Source organism: Peromyscus eremicus, unplaced genomic scaffold, assembly GCF_949786415.1.
Source record: "Peromyscus eremicus unplaced genomic scaffold, PerEre_H2_v1 PerEre#2#chr22_unloc_1, whole genome shotgun sequence".
In the NCBI taxonomy this organism is placed as follows: Eukaryota; Metazoa; Chordata; class Mammalia; order Rodentia; family Cricetidae; genus Peromyscus; species Peromyscus eremicus.
In genome coordinates, this window is record NW_026734286.1 from 11,011,004 (window position 1) to 11,024,729 (window position 13,726).

Sequence of the window (13,726 nt, forward strand, 5' to 3'; positions counted from 1 at the left end):
CAGGGCAGAGGTGGCCGGCTTGACGGTGTGCATCCGACACAGCCTCTGGCTTAGAGTACCTGCCAAAGCTGTGGAAGTTTCTGCCCAGTGAAGGGCAAGGCCTGTAGCCGAGCCCAGGGAGGGGCTGGACATCAGGTGTTAGGGAAAAATTAGTTACCCCCCCCCCCCACAAGGCAAGGTTTCCCTGTGCAGCCCTGGCTATTGTGGATCTCGCTCTGTAGCCCAGGCTGGCCTCGAACTCACAGAGATCTGCCTGCCTCTGCCTCCCGAGTACTGGGATTAAAGGCGTATGCCACCACCGCCTGGCTTCCACTTTTTTTTTTTTGGATGTGAGGATTGAACCCAGGGCCTTATGCTTGCTAGGCAAGTGCTCTACCACTGAGCTAAATCCCTAACCCCTGGACTTCTTAATATTGTTTTTAGATAGGCTGTCACTCAGTCCTGGCTGGCCTGGCACTTAAAGGTGTGAGTGACAAGACCCTACCAGCTCTTGACCTTTTAATTAGTAAGGGTGGCTTCTGGGCAGGGGACCCAACACACCGGAGGAATGAGGACGCGCCTCGGGGCTGCGGACTGTACTCGTGTCCATGATTATAAAAGTGACCAAAAGCCACACACACACACACAACCACACACACACACACAACCACACACGGAGCGGGGGAGCAGGGCGGCCTGTGCCCACAGACCCCCACACAACTGGCCTGAGGTTGCAATCAGCCATAGGCAGGGACCCAGGACCATCTTGTTCAGCGGCGCTGGGGACAGGGTGGCCATGGCGAGGGACAGAGCCCGTGGACAGGGTTCTCTTCCTCCAGAGCCCGGGCACCGCGGGTGAGGGTGGGTCTCAATGACTGTGGGCAGTGGCTGGTAGGAAGCTACGCACCCCAAAAGCCCCATCCAGGGGATGATGTCTAGGTTTGGGGGTACACAATCCCCTCCACCTCCATCCCCAAGGGGGACAGGAGGCTTGACTTGGGGAAAGGAACCTCAGAGGCTGCCCAGGCACCATGCCAAGAGGTATCGGACCAGGGGACTGCGCTAGCAGGATGCCAAAATGCAGGGTCATCACAAGGGTTCCCCGGGTCATTAGATGCGCTCGGAGTGGGGGCCCTGGCTGAAGGACGACGGCAGCAGCCGGGAGAAGACAGGCACGGGAGCGGGACGCCACCCTGTACTCGGAGAAAGGTTCCACGCCTGGGGCGGGGGGGTGAGATGGGGCCGGGAAGCACTGGTACCCGAAACCAGAGGGTCCCCAGATGCACAAAGGTACAAGTCCCCGGCTTCTGGGGGGCAGAGACAAGCTGGGGCAAGCCAGGCCCGGAGGAAGGGCCATGGCTGCGCCTTTGGGATGAGATGGAGTGAGAAAACACCCGGTGTCTGCGAGGTGATCACTGCCAGGGGGTCCCCGGGGTCCCCAGGGGGAGGAGTTCTCTGCCTTCGAAGGGCGGGGACTGACTTGGGGCGACGGACGCGGGAGGGGACACCACACTTTTGCATGCAGATGAGAGTCCGTGTGTTAGAGTGGGATGGCGAGGGGAAACAGCGTGACCGCGAGGTGATCCCCGACCGAGGTCCCGCGGGTCCCCGGGAGCGCACGGGGAGGCCGGGGACGGCCGGGGGTGATGGGAAGGGCCTCTGGCGCGCACGCCCACCCCGCTCCCCGGTCCCCCCGGACGCGAAGACCAGGCCCGGAGGGCTCCCCGCCCCGGCGACCCACCTGCGGCGCCTCCCGCACGTGTGAGCGCGCTGGGAGTGGGGGGGAGGGGGGGGAGGGCCGGACACGTGACCGCCGGCCCGGCCCGCGCGTGCGCAGCGGCGGTGCCCATTGTTGGCCGCGGTGACGTCGCGGGGCGGGGCCGGGGCGGGGCGGCGGGAGGGCGGAGGGAGGGAGGGCACGAGCGTCCCGTGCCACCGCCGCCCTCGCCGCCGCCGCCGCAGCCGCCGCCGCCGCCGCCGCCTCGGCCGCCCAGGAGCCGCCGCCAGCCCCGCCACAGCGCCACCGCCCCGCAGCCCCGCGTCCCCGCAGCATCCCCGCGCCGCCGTCCCCGCCCCGCCGCTGGATGCCGGCGGCCGGCGGCCGAGCTCGCAGACGCGGAGGGCGGCGCGGGCGGCGGCGGCGGCGCGGGCCCGAGCGCTAAAGCCATGCCGGGCTCCAGCGGGCAGCCCGACGCGGGCGGCGCGGGAACCGGGACCACGGCCGGCGACCCCGGGCACCCGCGCCCCGTCCTCGCGGGAGCCGAGGATGCCGCGCCCCGGCCGCCACCCGAGCCCGACGACGCGGCCGCTGCGCTGCGCCTGGCGCTGGACCAGCTGTCCGCGCTCGGGCTGGGGGGCGCGCGCCCCGGAGATGAGGAGGGGACGGCGGCGCGCGGCGCGGACGGGGCGGCGGAGCGCGGGGAGGACGGGCCCGCGCCCCCCGACGAGCTCGAGACGGCCGTGGCGCCCCCGGTGACTGGCGCGCCCTCGATGGGCGTGGGACCCTCGGTGATGACCGGTGCACCCTCGATGGCCCTGGCACCCTCGGTGATGACCGGTGCACCCTCGATGGCCGTGGGACCCTCGGTGACCGTGGCACCCTCGATGGCCGTGGGACCCTCGGTGACCTGTGCGCCCTGCATGGCCGTGGCACCCTCGGTGACCGTGGCACCCTCGATGGCCCTGACACCCTCGGTGACCGTGGCACCCTCAGTGACTGTGGGACACTCGGTGACCCTGGCACCCGCGATGGCCGTGGCTTCCTCGGTAGCCCCCGGCGGGCTGCCTCTTCTGGACCCCGACGTGAGCCCCCGGCCGTCTCCCCCAGACGTGTTCGCCAGCTTCGCCCCGCACCCGGCCGCCCTGGGTCCCTCGACGCTGCTGGCCGAGCAGCTGAACGTGATCGGCAGTCGCAAGAAGAGCGTGAACATGACCGAGTGTGTGCCGGTGCCCAGCTCGGAGCATGTGGCGGAGATCGTGGGTCGTCAGGGTGAGTGGCTGCCGTCGGGGGGGCTGCAGGGCCACTGCTTATACTCGTGGGCGATGTCAGGGGGGTGTGTTTGGGGGGGAAGGAACAGGCCCCGGCTCCTGCTGACCCTGTGTGGATGGGACCAGGAGACCCCGGGACACGCCCCGCGTGGGCTCTGGGCCCCGGCGGATTCCTTGGCGCCTTTGTTCAAAGCTGCCGGCTGCTGTAGAAGTTGGGCGCAGCCCCGGCTGCGGCCACTGCCGCCGCCTTTGTCTGGGTTCCTGGGGACAACCACAGCCCATGTGCCAGTAGCCGGGGACCCCCTCGGACACGGACAGGCCCCTCAGAAGCGGCAGCCGGGGCTCAGCGGGGGGTGCTCCCCATCACCAACATAGACGCGGGGCGGGGCCGGCCCGGATTCGGTAGCCCGGGGAGGATGGCCGGAGGGTGGGGAGGGAAGTGTAGTCGCTTAGGAGGTGCCTCCCTCGGCCCCTGGGGTGCAGACGAGGGTGCTGCCGTCTGAGAAAAGGACTCTAGCCCTAGGCCGTGCCCTGAGCTTGAGAATCGGGGATTTATAAGGACCCGCCCGGCTGCGGCGCTCCAGTGGGGTGCACACCCCCCAGCCCAGCCCGTCTTGACATGCTGACCCCGGGCAGGCCTAGGGTGCAGGGCTCCAAGCTGCCCGGGGTCCGGGGGTCCCTGCCGCAGCGCCCCGGAGCTGGGGAGTGCCTCTGTCGCCTTCCCCATTGTTCTCTTTGTTCGAAAGCCAGGCTGAGATTCGCACGGTGACATCAGGCCAGCCGCTGCTCATTGGCCCTTGAGCTGCTGGGGCGGGCAGGAGGGTGGTGGGCAGTGCCTGGCCGTCCTCACACCCCCACGGGGCCGGGTAGCAGTGGTCCCCAACTTTGCCCTGCCTGCCTTCCGCACCCACAGGTGCCTGCCCCGGGCACCCCCTCCCGGTGAGGGGCGATCCGCCTTGTGAGAACTCTAGGGCGGGGCTCGGGTGGCACCCCCAGACCCTCCTCCGTGTAACCCGTGGGGGATGCTGGTGGTTTGAACTGCAAGGTCGGCCGTCACGGGCGGGGACACTCAGGGCCACCTCCCCCGGCCCCAGGTGGGTGGGGGCAGAGCCCGTGTCTCCGGACTCTGTCCGTGGACCTGGTCCACGCCTGCTGGGAATGAATGGACCGTGCCGGGCCCGGGGGCGCGTGGCCAGGGCGAGCCATGGAGTGAGGCAGCCGCCTCTTTGTGTGGGCAGCCTCTGCCACCCGGGCCGGCTTCCCACAGAGTCCCCCTCCCGGCGCCCCCCCCCCCAACTACAGGGACCAGTTCACCAGATCTGGTCAGTCTGTGGACAAGTGCAGAAGCCAGGCCTGTGGTCTTTTGTCCCAGACCCGCCCCTTCCCGGAGGTGGGAATGTACAGCCCAGCCCTCTGTGGTGGTGGAGACTCGGATCCGGGGCGCCGGGCTCAGTGCGCACCTGCTGTGTGACTGGGTCCCGGGATGTCACTGGGGGCCCGCAGCGAGGCTGGCCCCGAGTTCACTTCCTGCTGGGGTGTCCCCCCCCCACACACACACACATACGCGCACGCACACACACATGCATGCACACACACACACACACACGCGCGCGCTCACACACACACATGCATACACACACACACGCACACACACACATACACACACGCGCACACACACATACACACACGCGCACACACACACATGCATACACACACGCGCGCGCACACACACGCACACACAGCAAGTGCTCTCCAGCCCTGCTTCAGTGGGATGCACGCGTGTGTGCTGTGTAAACGGGCTCCGGCGCCCAGGGAGGGCACCCGAGCGTGGAGACGTGGCGTCAGCCTCACTCCCACCTAAAGCAGCCCGACAGGAAAAGGTCTATTTTACCCTTCCAGCCGCCGCGCACCACTGGGAGAAGTCGGGGCAGGACCTGGCGCAGCGGCCATGGGTGCCCTGGACTGGCCTGCTGTCTTAGAGCACCCAGGACCAGCACCCTGAGGGGGCCCCGCCCACCGTGCCCTGGGCCCTCCCCGTCAATCATTAATCACGAACAGGCCGCACAAACCGTACCCCGGCCAGGCTGGTGTCCGGGAGTCCCTCTTCCCGGGCGTGCCAGGGTCCAGTCCTGCCCGCCCGTCCCTGCGCTCACCCGCCCCGTCCTCCCCAAGGCCGCGTCCCTGAAATGCTCGAGCTCACCAATCGAAACCCAGGTCGTGTACACCCTCTCCCTGGGGCACAAAAGATGTTCCCGGACATGGCTTCCGCACCTGACCTGAGCAACAGGGAACCCAGCCCCGCTTGGCCCCTGGCGTCATGCTGCGCCGAGCCTCAGTCTTGGCAGATGTGGAATGGGTAGGAGGGTATTTTGGGCCACGCCCCCAGCCCCTCACTGGGGGATTCTAGGCGGGGCTCCACCTGACCACGCCCCCAGCCCCTCACCGGGGATTCTAGGCGGGGCTCCACCCTGACCACGCCCCCAGCCCCTCACTGGGGGATTCTGGGCGGGGCCTCATCCTGACCACGCCCCCAGACCCCTGTTCATCACTGACCTGCCGCCCAGCTCTGTGTTTTTGTTGGTAGCCCAGGCTGACCTCCCTGGGGCAGTGAGAGCTGAGGTGATGGGTGTGTGCCAGTGTGTCCGGCTCCTTGCAGCCCCTTGGTCCTCAGGGCCATACCCAAGGCTGCCATCTGGGCCAAGGCATGTGGGCACAGCCAAGGGGCAGCTGCTGGCTGGAGCGTGGGGGGTCCTTTCCTCACCCCTCCCCTCTGGGCTCACATGCCTGCCCCTAGCGTCCGCCGCTGCGTCCCAGCTCTGCGTCAGCCCCCAGGCCCTTGTCCTGTAAGCCCCGTGTAGGAGCTGAAGGGTGGACAGAGACCCCATCTGTGGGGCTCGCTTCCTGGCTTCCTGTGCCTAGGAGTGGAAGAAGCCAGGGCAGCCAGATGAGGGCAGCCTGGGCAACTGTGAGGGCGTCAGAACTTTGGGTACCAGCTTCTTATTGGGGTCCCATGGCAGAAGACACACAGCCAGGTAGGGGCAGGCCCTCAACCCCGGCCCAGGAGATGGCAGGAAACTGGCCTCACTTGGGCTGTGACAGAGGTGTGACTTCCATAGTTGGAGCACCGCTGAGTCCCGGAGGCCCCGGTTCTGGTGGGCATGGCGCCCGCCCACCCGGGCCTGCTCGGCGTCAGGTCTGCTGTCCCCACTGCTCTCCTGCTTGGCTGGGGACGGGACCATCACTGAGGCCCTCTGCCACCCTCTGCGCTCTGGGTAGTGCTGACAGTGTGCTCCTGCCCCGCCTCCCAGGCGCCCCCGCCCCCGGGGCTGGAGGGTTTGGGATTGGAAAGACACCCCCCCCCACCTGAGCGCTCCGGAGTGTCCCGGAGTTATGGCCCAGGAGTCCTGGGCGGCAGGCCTGCCGGCCTGGCAGGGCAGGGTGAAGAGCATGGCAGGCCTCCCGTCCCCTGCGCCTCAGCTCCCGCCCCGCACACCGCTGTCAGGGGGTCGAGGACCGGATGGGGCTGTCATGTTAGCTCAGGCTGGCCTCGAACTCACTGTAGCTGAGCGTGACTTTAGACTCCTGTCCTCCTGCCTTGCGTCACCAATGCTAGAGAGGAGACTGGGTGTCACCAGGTAGCCCGAGCTGGCCTTGAACTCTCGGCTGTCCTCCTGCCTCAGCATCCCAGGTGCTGGGACGGCCGAAGTGCGCACCACGCTGCCAGGAAGGGTGAGCCAGCCCATTGAGGGTGGTGGCAGGCTCCTGACTTCCTGTTACCCTGGTTATTGCGTTCCCGCTAGGGCTGGGGAGGGGACACAGTCAAGCCACAGCTGGTGGGTGTGAATTCTGAGGAGGCTGCACCAGGTTTCCTTCATTTCAAAATTTCACTCGTTCATTCATTCATTCCTGGAGTGGGGGGCGGGGCAGACTCGAGACTGCGGCAGTCAGAGGCCGGATGGTGGGACTTGGTTCTCTCCACCGCGTTGGTCTTGGTGACTGGAGCTCCTGTTATCAGGCCGCGCAGCAGCAAACCCTCTAGTCTGAGCCGCGAGCCAGCTCGCCTCCCCTGCTGCGGCGCGCGCGCGCGCTCTTCTGACCACTCCTTTGCACCCGGAGATGGAAATGAGGCTCAGGGCAGGAGGTCCATGTGGTGCCTGGGGACGGACTGCGGAAGTGTATCCAGCTTGGGTGCCCTGGGTCACGTGTCTCCCGTCTTCCTAGGGTGCAAGATCAAGGCTTTGCGCGCCAAGACCAATACGTACATCAAGACGCCGGTGCGCGGCGAGGAGCCGGTCTTCATCGTGACGGGGCGCAAGGAGGATGTGGAGATGGCCAAGCGCGAGATCCTGTCGGCCGCCGAGCACTTCTCGCTCATCCGCGCCACGCGCAGCAAGGCAGGCGGGCTGTCGGGGGCTGCCCCGGGCCCCCCTAACCTGCCCGGCCAGACCACCATCCAGGTGCGCGTGCCCTACCGCGTGGTGGGGCTGGTGGTGGGGCCCAAGGGCGCCACCATCAAACGGATCCAGCAAAGGACGCACACGTACATCGTGACCCCGGGCCGCGACAAGGAGCCGGTGTTCGCGGTGACCGGGATGCCCGAGAACGTGGACCGCGCGCGGGAGGAGATCGAGGCGCACATCACGCTGCGCACCGGGGCCTTCACCGACGCGGGGCCCGACAGTGACTTCCACGCCAACGGCACCGACGTGTGCCTGGACCTGCTGGGGGCCGCGGCCAGCCTCTGGGCCAAGGCCCCCCACCCGGCACGGAGGCCCCCCGCCGCCGCCGCCAGCGGCCTGCGTGGGGACAGCGCCCTGGGCGCCGCCAGCACCCCTGAGCCCTTCTACGTGGGCAGCCGCGGGGGGCCGCCCCTGCCGGACCCGAGTCCCGGCAGCCCCTACGGGGGCTCGGGCAACGGGGGCTTCACCTTCGGCGGGGACGGGCCCGGGGCCCCCGCGGGGACGGCCACCTCCGAGGACTGTGACTTTGGTTTTGACTTCCTGGCGCTGGACCTGACCGTGCCCGCCACGGCCACCATCTGGGCGCCCTTCGAGCGCGCCGCGCCCCTGCCGGCCTTCGGCGCCTGCCCCGCCGCTGCCGCCGCGGTGAACGGGGCGCCCCCGCAGCCCGGCACTGGCGCGCGGCGCAGCAGCGGAGGAGGCGGCGGGGGCGGCGGGGCCGCCACCACCCCGCGCCACTCGCCCACGCTGCCCGAGCCCGGGGGCCTCGGCCTGGAGCTGCCGCTGGCGCGCCGGGGCGTCCCGGACCCCGTGGGTGCTGTGCCTTGGCGACCCCCGCAGAGCGCGCTGCCGCCCTTCTCCGGGGGCGGCGCCGCCTTCTCCAGCGGCCCCTCGCTGCCCAGCCCCGCGCAGGCGTCCTCCACCCTGGACGCCGCCGCCGCTGTCGCCTCCGAGGGCAACCACAAGCCATCCACCACCGCGGTGTCGTCGGCGAACTCCTCCGCGCCCGCCGCGGCCCCGGGGCCCCCCGCCGCAGCCTTGGCGCGCGAGTGCGTGGTGTGCGCGGAAGGCGAGGCCATGGCCGCCCTGGTCCCCTGCGGCCACAACCTCTTCTGCATGGACTGCGCCGTCCGCATCTGCGGGAAGAGCGAGCCCGAGTGCCCCGCCTGCCGCACGCCGGCCACCCAAGCCATTCATATCTTTTCCTAGTGCGCCCCCCGGCTCGGCGGGGCGGCCCCGGGGGGTGGCGTGGGAGGGGCGGGAGGCAGAGGGGCCCACGCGTGTCGCAAACAGCTTTAACTCCTGCAGCAGGCGTCGAGGCCATCGGCGTGCGGCCCAGCGGCAGCGCCTCCGTCCTTGACAAGTGACAGTATTGAGTGAGCCGGTGATAATAAAGCCGGAGAATTCTCTGTTTGCACTTTTTATTAAGACACCCTGTCCCGTTTCCGGGGTGATCTTAGAACAAACGAAAAAAAAATAACACGATATTTACAACTCTCACTGGATTTAACAGTGTGGATTCTTGTAGAAACTTCCAGAAAGAGGCAGGTGGCTTTGTCCCCCCCACACACACACATACACACTCCCTTTTTTTGGGGCAAATATACCATTTTGTACATCCGCCGCGGGGTGGCCAGAGGAGGGGAAGGGGAGGGTGTCGAGGGGCGTCCCATCAACAGATTTATAACTTTCGTTTTACTGTGGTTTTTTGTTTTTGTTTTTTTAAATTAAGACTCAGTGTTGCAGTTTTTCTGTTGTTTTTTAAAAAGGTTTTTAAAGTTTTTTTTAATTGTTATTTTTACTTCATACTTCCTGTGTATATGTAGGGAATTTATATTAGATATATGTACTTTACGGAATAAATTTTAAGAACTAAAATATATTTTATTTTAAATAAAGCAACGGACCTTTAATCTTTGACAGCTAAATCACTGATTATATATTTGCTGAACTGATTTAAGGGTTTAAAAAAATTGTATCAAGAGTTTTATTTTTGGACTTGACAGCCTTCTTAATAAAGTTGTTTTCCTATATGTCAGCACTGGCGTCCACGTGGTGTGGGAGGACCGAGGCCCTGAGGATAGGCGTCCCCATGGAGCTTGGCCCCATTGCCCTCCAGCCCTGAGATCCAGGCTCCTCCCCCTGACGGTCCGGAATAAAGAGATGGGGTTGGCCGGGCGGTGGTGGCGCAGGCCTGTTTAGTCCCAGCACTCGGGAGGCAGAGGCAAGCCTGGTCTGGAGAGTGAGTTCCAGGATAGCCTGGGCTACACAGAGAAACCCTGTCTGGGGAAAACAAAAAACTGGGTATTGAGATACAGCCAGCCCTGGTGCGGGCCTGGTTGTGTGGTCCCCCACCATAATAACTCCCTTTATTGTATGGGAAGGCAGCTGCCCCTGGGGCTGTCTGCCTGGTGAGCATGTTGGGGACCCACCATCCACCCCTGAGGTCTGCAGATACGGTGAGTCAGCCCCTCGCACCCCAGGAACTACCCTCACCCACCAAGACAGGATGAGGAGGGAGTGCCCAGAGTTGGACGGTTGCTAGTCAGTGGACGCCACACACTTATGTACAAAGAACCTGGGATCTGTGACTTGCGGGGTGGGTGTCGTGCTGTTCGGACATCCGGCAACGGGCGGGGGGGGGGGGGGGGGCTGTAGGCGGGGGACACGGCACACCTCTACTCGCCCGGCAAGTGAGGACGCCACCGAAGTGCAGCTTGGTGAGCCAGTGGGTTTTCTTGGGGTCACAGGAGTGTGGTGAGGAGGGGTCACTCACGGGAACAGAAGACTCAAAGGGCCACCTCACTAAGGCCACCCCAGCATGGCTGACCGCTCCCAAGGCTGGGAACTGGAGCGCACACACAGCCTGCAGGCGGCCCACAGTGAGTCCTCTGTGTCTGGTCCGGTCAGACACGCCTCCCCCGAACTTTCCGCCTTTGGGACCCGAGTGTACCAACTTCCACCTCCTTCCTGACCGCATTCCATCTCCCAGGAACTAATACACAGCAGGAGGCGGGCCCACGGGAAAGCTAGGCATGCGGAGGGCTTCTTGGAGGAGGTGACAGGCACTCAGAAGGAAGAGGTGGGACGCCGTACGTGGCATCGCCCCTCATAAGAAAGGGGGTCACTCAGGGCCTGCATCCTACCCTGGGAGCTGGGGGACTGAGGTGTTTGAAGGATGGCTTCCCTTACCTCCACCACACACACGAAGATAAATCCCAAAAACCTCCGGCCAGGACTCTGTCCGAAGGGCGCTCTCCAGACGCGATGAAGGACCTGGAGTTCCCCGGGTGGGCGTGACAACACACGCCTTTAACCCCAGTCCTCAGGAGGCAGAACCAGGCAGATCTCTAGTTCGAGGCCAGCCTGGGCTACAGAGCGGGTTCTGGACAGACGCCAAAACTACACAGAGAAACCCGGTCTGGAAAATTAAAAAAGAACCTGGAGATGATCCTGGCTTAGATCCTGTGGCAGGTGTCCAGGAGAGATGGGGCCTGCTTATATCACCCACCAGGGACCCTCAGGAGGCTGAGGCTGGAGGCTGCTGAGTTCCAGGTCAGCCTGGGCTCCTGAGAACTTGTCTCAGAAACTAAAAAAAAAAGAAACGGATGGGCTGGGGACGGATGGGCTGGGGCTGGGGCTCCGTGGAGTGCTTACCCAGCATGCACGGGGGCTGTCATCCCCACACTCAGGAGGCTGAGACAGGAGGAATCGGGGCCAGCAGTGGGAGCCAGATGGACACAGGAGGCAAAGCCTGAAGGGACAGGCATGGGGGTGCAGCCCGCGGACACCCAGTCCTCGGCCTTCAAGATAACGGAGTCAGCCCGGCCTCCCTCCCTCCCGGTCTCGGTGACGCCACCCAGGCTCTTTGTCTCTCAGCCCTGACACACCGAAGGCCACGGAGGCGGGTGGTAGGTCAGCAGGGGAGTGTGGCCATGGCCGCAGGGTCACCCGGGGGCACAGGACGAGTAGCCTCGATAAACTGCAGAAGGGGGTGCGGGAGGGGGTGCGGATGACAGCGTCGAGAACCGCCACAGTTTGGAAACCAAGGTAAGGTGACCCACAAGAGGCCGAGGACTTAGAGGACAGGGCACGTGGGCGCCCAGGGAGAGTTCCAGATGGCACCGTGACCCTGTGGCACCCCGCCGTAAGGGGTCTGGGTGTTGGGGGGCTCCACCTTCTCTTCACTGAAGTTTGCAGTTTGGCGTATTTTGATTTTTAGGCTCCTGGGTGTGTGGCTGAGTGTATATTGGTGGGGTGGGCATGCCACAGCGCTCCTGCGGAGGTCAGAGGTCAGCCCGAGGCAACAATGCACTGAACTGCCGAGCCGTCTCACTGACACTTTAGTCGGCTGTATTTCTTGACTTCTTTATAAGGAATTATTTTATTGTTTTATGTGTGTGTTTACCTGCATGCCTGGGCACCATGTGTGTGCAGTGTCTGCAGAGGCCAGAAGGGGGTGCTGGGTCCCCAGGACTGGAGTCACGGATGTGTGAGCCCCGGGTGGGTCCTCTGCAGGGGCAGCCAGTGCGCTAACCTGTGAGCCGTCTTCCAGTCCCTCTTTCCTTCTTTCTTTCTTTCTTTCTTTCTTTCTTTCTTTCTTTCTTTCTTTCTTTCTTTCTTTCTTTCTTCTTCTGTTTTTTTAAAGATTTATTTATTTATTTGTTTGTTTGTTTGTTTGTTTATTTATTTATTTATTATGTATACAGTGTTCTGTCTGCATGTATGTCTACACGCCAGAAGAGGGCACCAGATCTCATTACAGTTGTGAGCCACCATGTGGTTGCTGGGAATTGAACTCAGGTCCTCTGGAAGAGCAGCCAGTGCTCTAACCTCTGAGTCATCTCTCCAGCCCTCTTCTTCTTTTTTTAAGATAGATTCTCACCATGTGACTCTAGTTCAAACTCACTATGACCTGGCTGTCCTGGATCTCACTCTGTAGCCCAGGCTGGCCTCCAACTCACAGATCCGCCTGCCTCTGCCTCCCCAGGGCTGGGATTAAAGGCGTGCACCACCACCCCTGACTTCTTGGTTTAAAAGATTCATCTTGAACAGTTGGAGAGTTGGCTCGAGGTTAAGAGTAGGTCTTACTCTCGCTGAGGACCCTGTTTGCTTCCCAGCACACGCCGGGTAGTTCACAACCACCTGTGATTCCACGATGCTCCCGTCTGGCCTTGGGCACACAGTCGGCATACAGTCACACAAAGGACACACAAATAAATTAACATAATTTTTAAAATCTTTTATTGTTTTTTATGCTAGGCAGTGGTGGCACACTCCTTTCATCCCTGTGCTCAGGAGGCAGAGGCAGGAGGATCTCTGTGAGTTTGAGGTCAGCCTGGGTTACAGAGTGAGATCCAGGACAGCCAGGGTTACACAGAGAAACCTTGTCTCGAAAAAAGCAAAAAAAAAAAACTTTAAAAACTCTTCTTTTAAGCCGGGCGGTGGTGGCGCACGCCTTTAATCCCAGCACTCGGGAGGCAGAGCCAGGCGGATCTCTGTGAGTTCGAGGCCAGCCTGGGCTACCAAGTGAGTTCCAGGAAAGGCGCAAAGCTACACAGAGAATCCCTGTCTCAAAAAACCAAAAAAAAAAAAAAAAAAAAAAAAAAAACTCTTCTTTTAAATGTGTTTTCTCGCCGGACGGTGGAGTCGCACACCTTTAACCCCAGCACTCGGGAGGCAGAGGCAGGCCGATCTCTGTGAGTTCGAGGCCAGCCTGGTCTACAGAGTGAGATCCAGTAAAGGCACAAAGCTACACGGAGAAACCCTGTCTCGAAAAACAAAACAAACCAAAAAATGTGTTTCTCGGTGCAGTGCTGGCAGAGTCCAGAGGAGGATCTCCTGGAGCTGGAATAACAGACCGTTGTGAGCCACTTAACGCAGGTGCTGAGACTGGAACTCGGGTCCTCTGCAGGAGCGTGAGTGTTCTCAGCCACCGGGCGTCTCTCCGGCCCATGTCAGTTACTTGATGTGCGTGCCCGTGGAGGTCAGAGGACAATGGACAGGAGTCCACGCTCAGGAATCGAACTCCAGTCAGCAGACTTGGCAGCAAGCTCCTGTACGGCTGAGCCATCCTGCTGGCTCTTTTCACTGTTTATTCATTTATTTATTTTTAATTTTCCGAGACAGGGTTTCTCTGTGTATCCCAGGCTGTCCTGAAACTCGCTCTGTAGACCAGGCTGGCCTCGAACTCAGAGATCTGCCTGCCTCTGCCTGAGGTTAAAGACGTGTGCCACCACGCCTGGCTGCTTTCTTTTCACTTTGCAACAAAACCTTTGTGTGTGAGCGCGTGAATGCCA

At 63.0% G+C, this 13,726-nt stretch overlaps 1 protein-coding gene across 1 annotated transcript; it reads left to right on the forward strand.

Annotated features, from left to right (window-relative positions):
• The first annotated feature begins 2,135 nt into the window (after positions 1–2,135).
• On the forward strand, positions 2,136–8,924 carry Mex3d (mex-3 RNA binding family member D). Its single transcript, XM_059251668.1, has 2 exons — positions 2,136–2,968; positions 7,189–8,924. The coding sequence occupies exons 1-2, from the start codon at positions 2,146–2,148 to the stop codon at positions 8,634–8,636; spliced, it is 2,271 nt and encodes a 756-aa protein (XP_059107651.1). The 5' UTR covers positions 2,136–2,145; the 3' UTR covers positions 8,637–8,924.
• Positions 8,925–13,726: the final 4,802 nt, after the last annotated feature.

Bases quoted from the DNA above. Each gene is read 5' to 3' on its own strand.
- Mex3d (XM_059251668.1), top strand. From the start codon at position 2,146: ATGCCGGGCTCCAGCGGGCAGCCCGACGCGGGCGGCGCGGGAACCGGG. The intron at 2,969-7,188 runs GTGAGTGGCTGC...CCGTCTTCCTAG, and splicing joins GGAGATCGTGGGTCGTCAGG to GGTGCAAGATCAAGGCTTTG.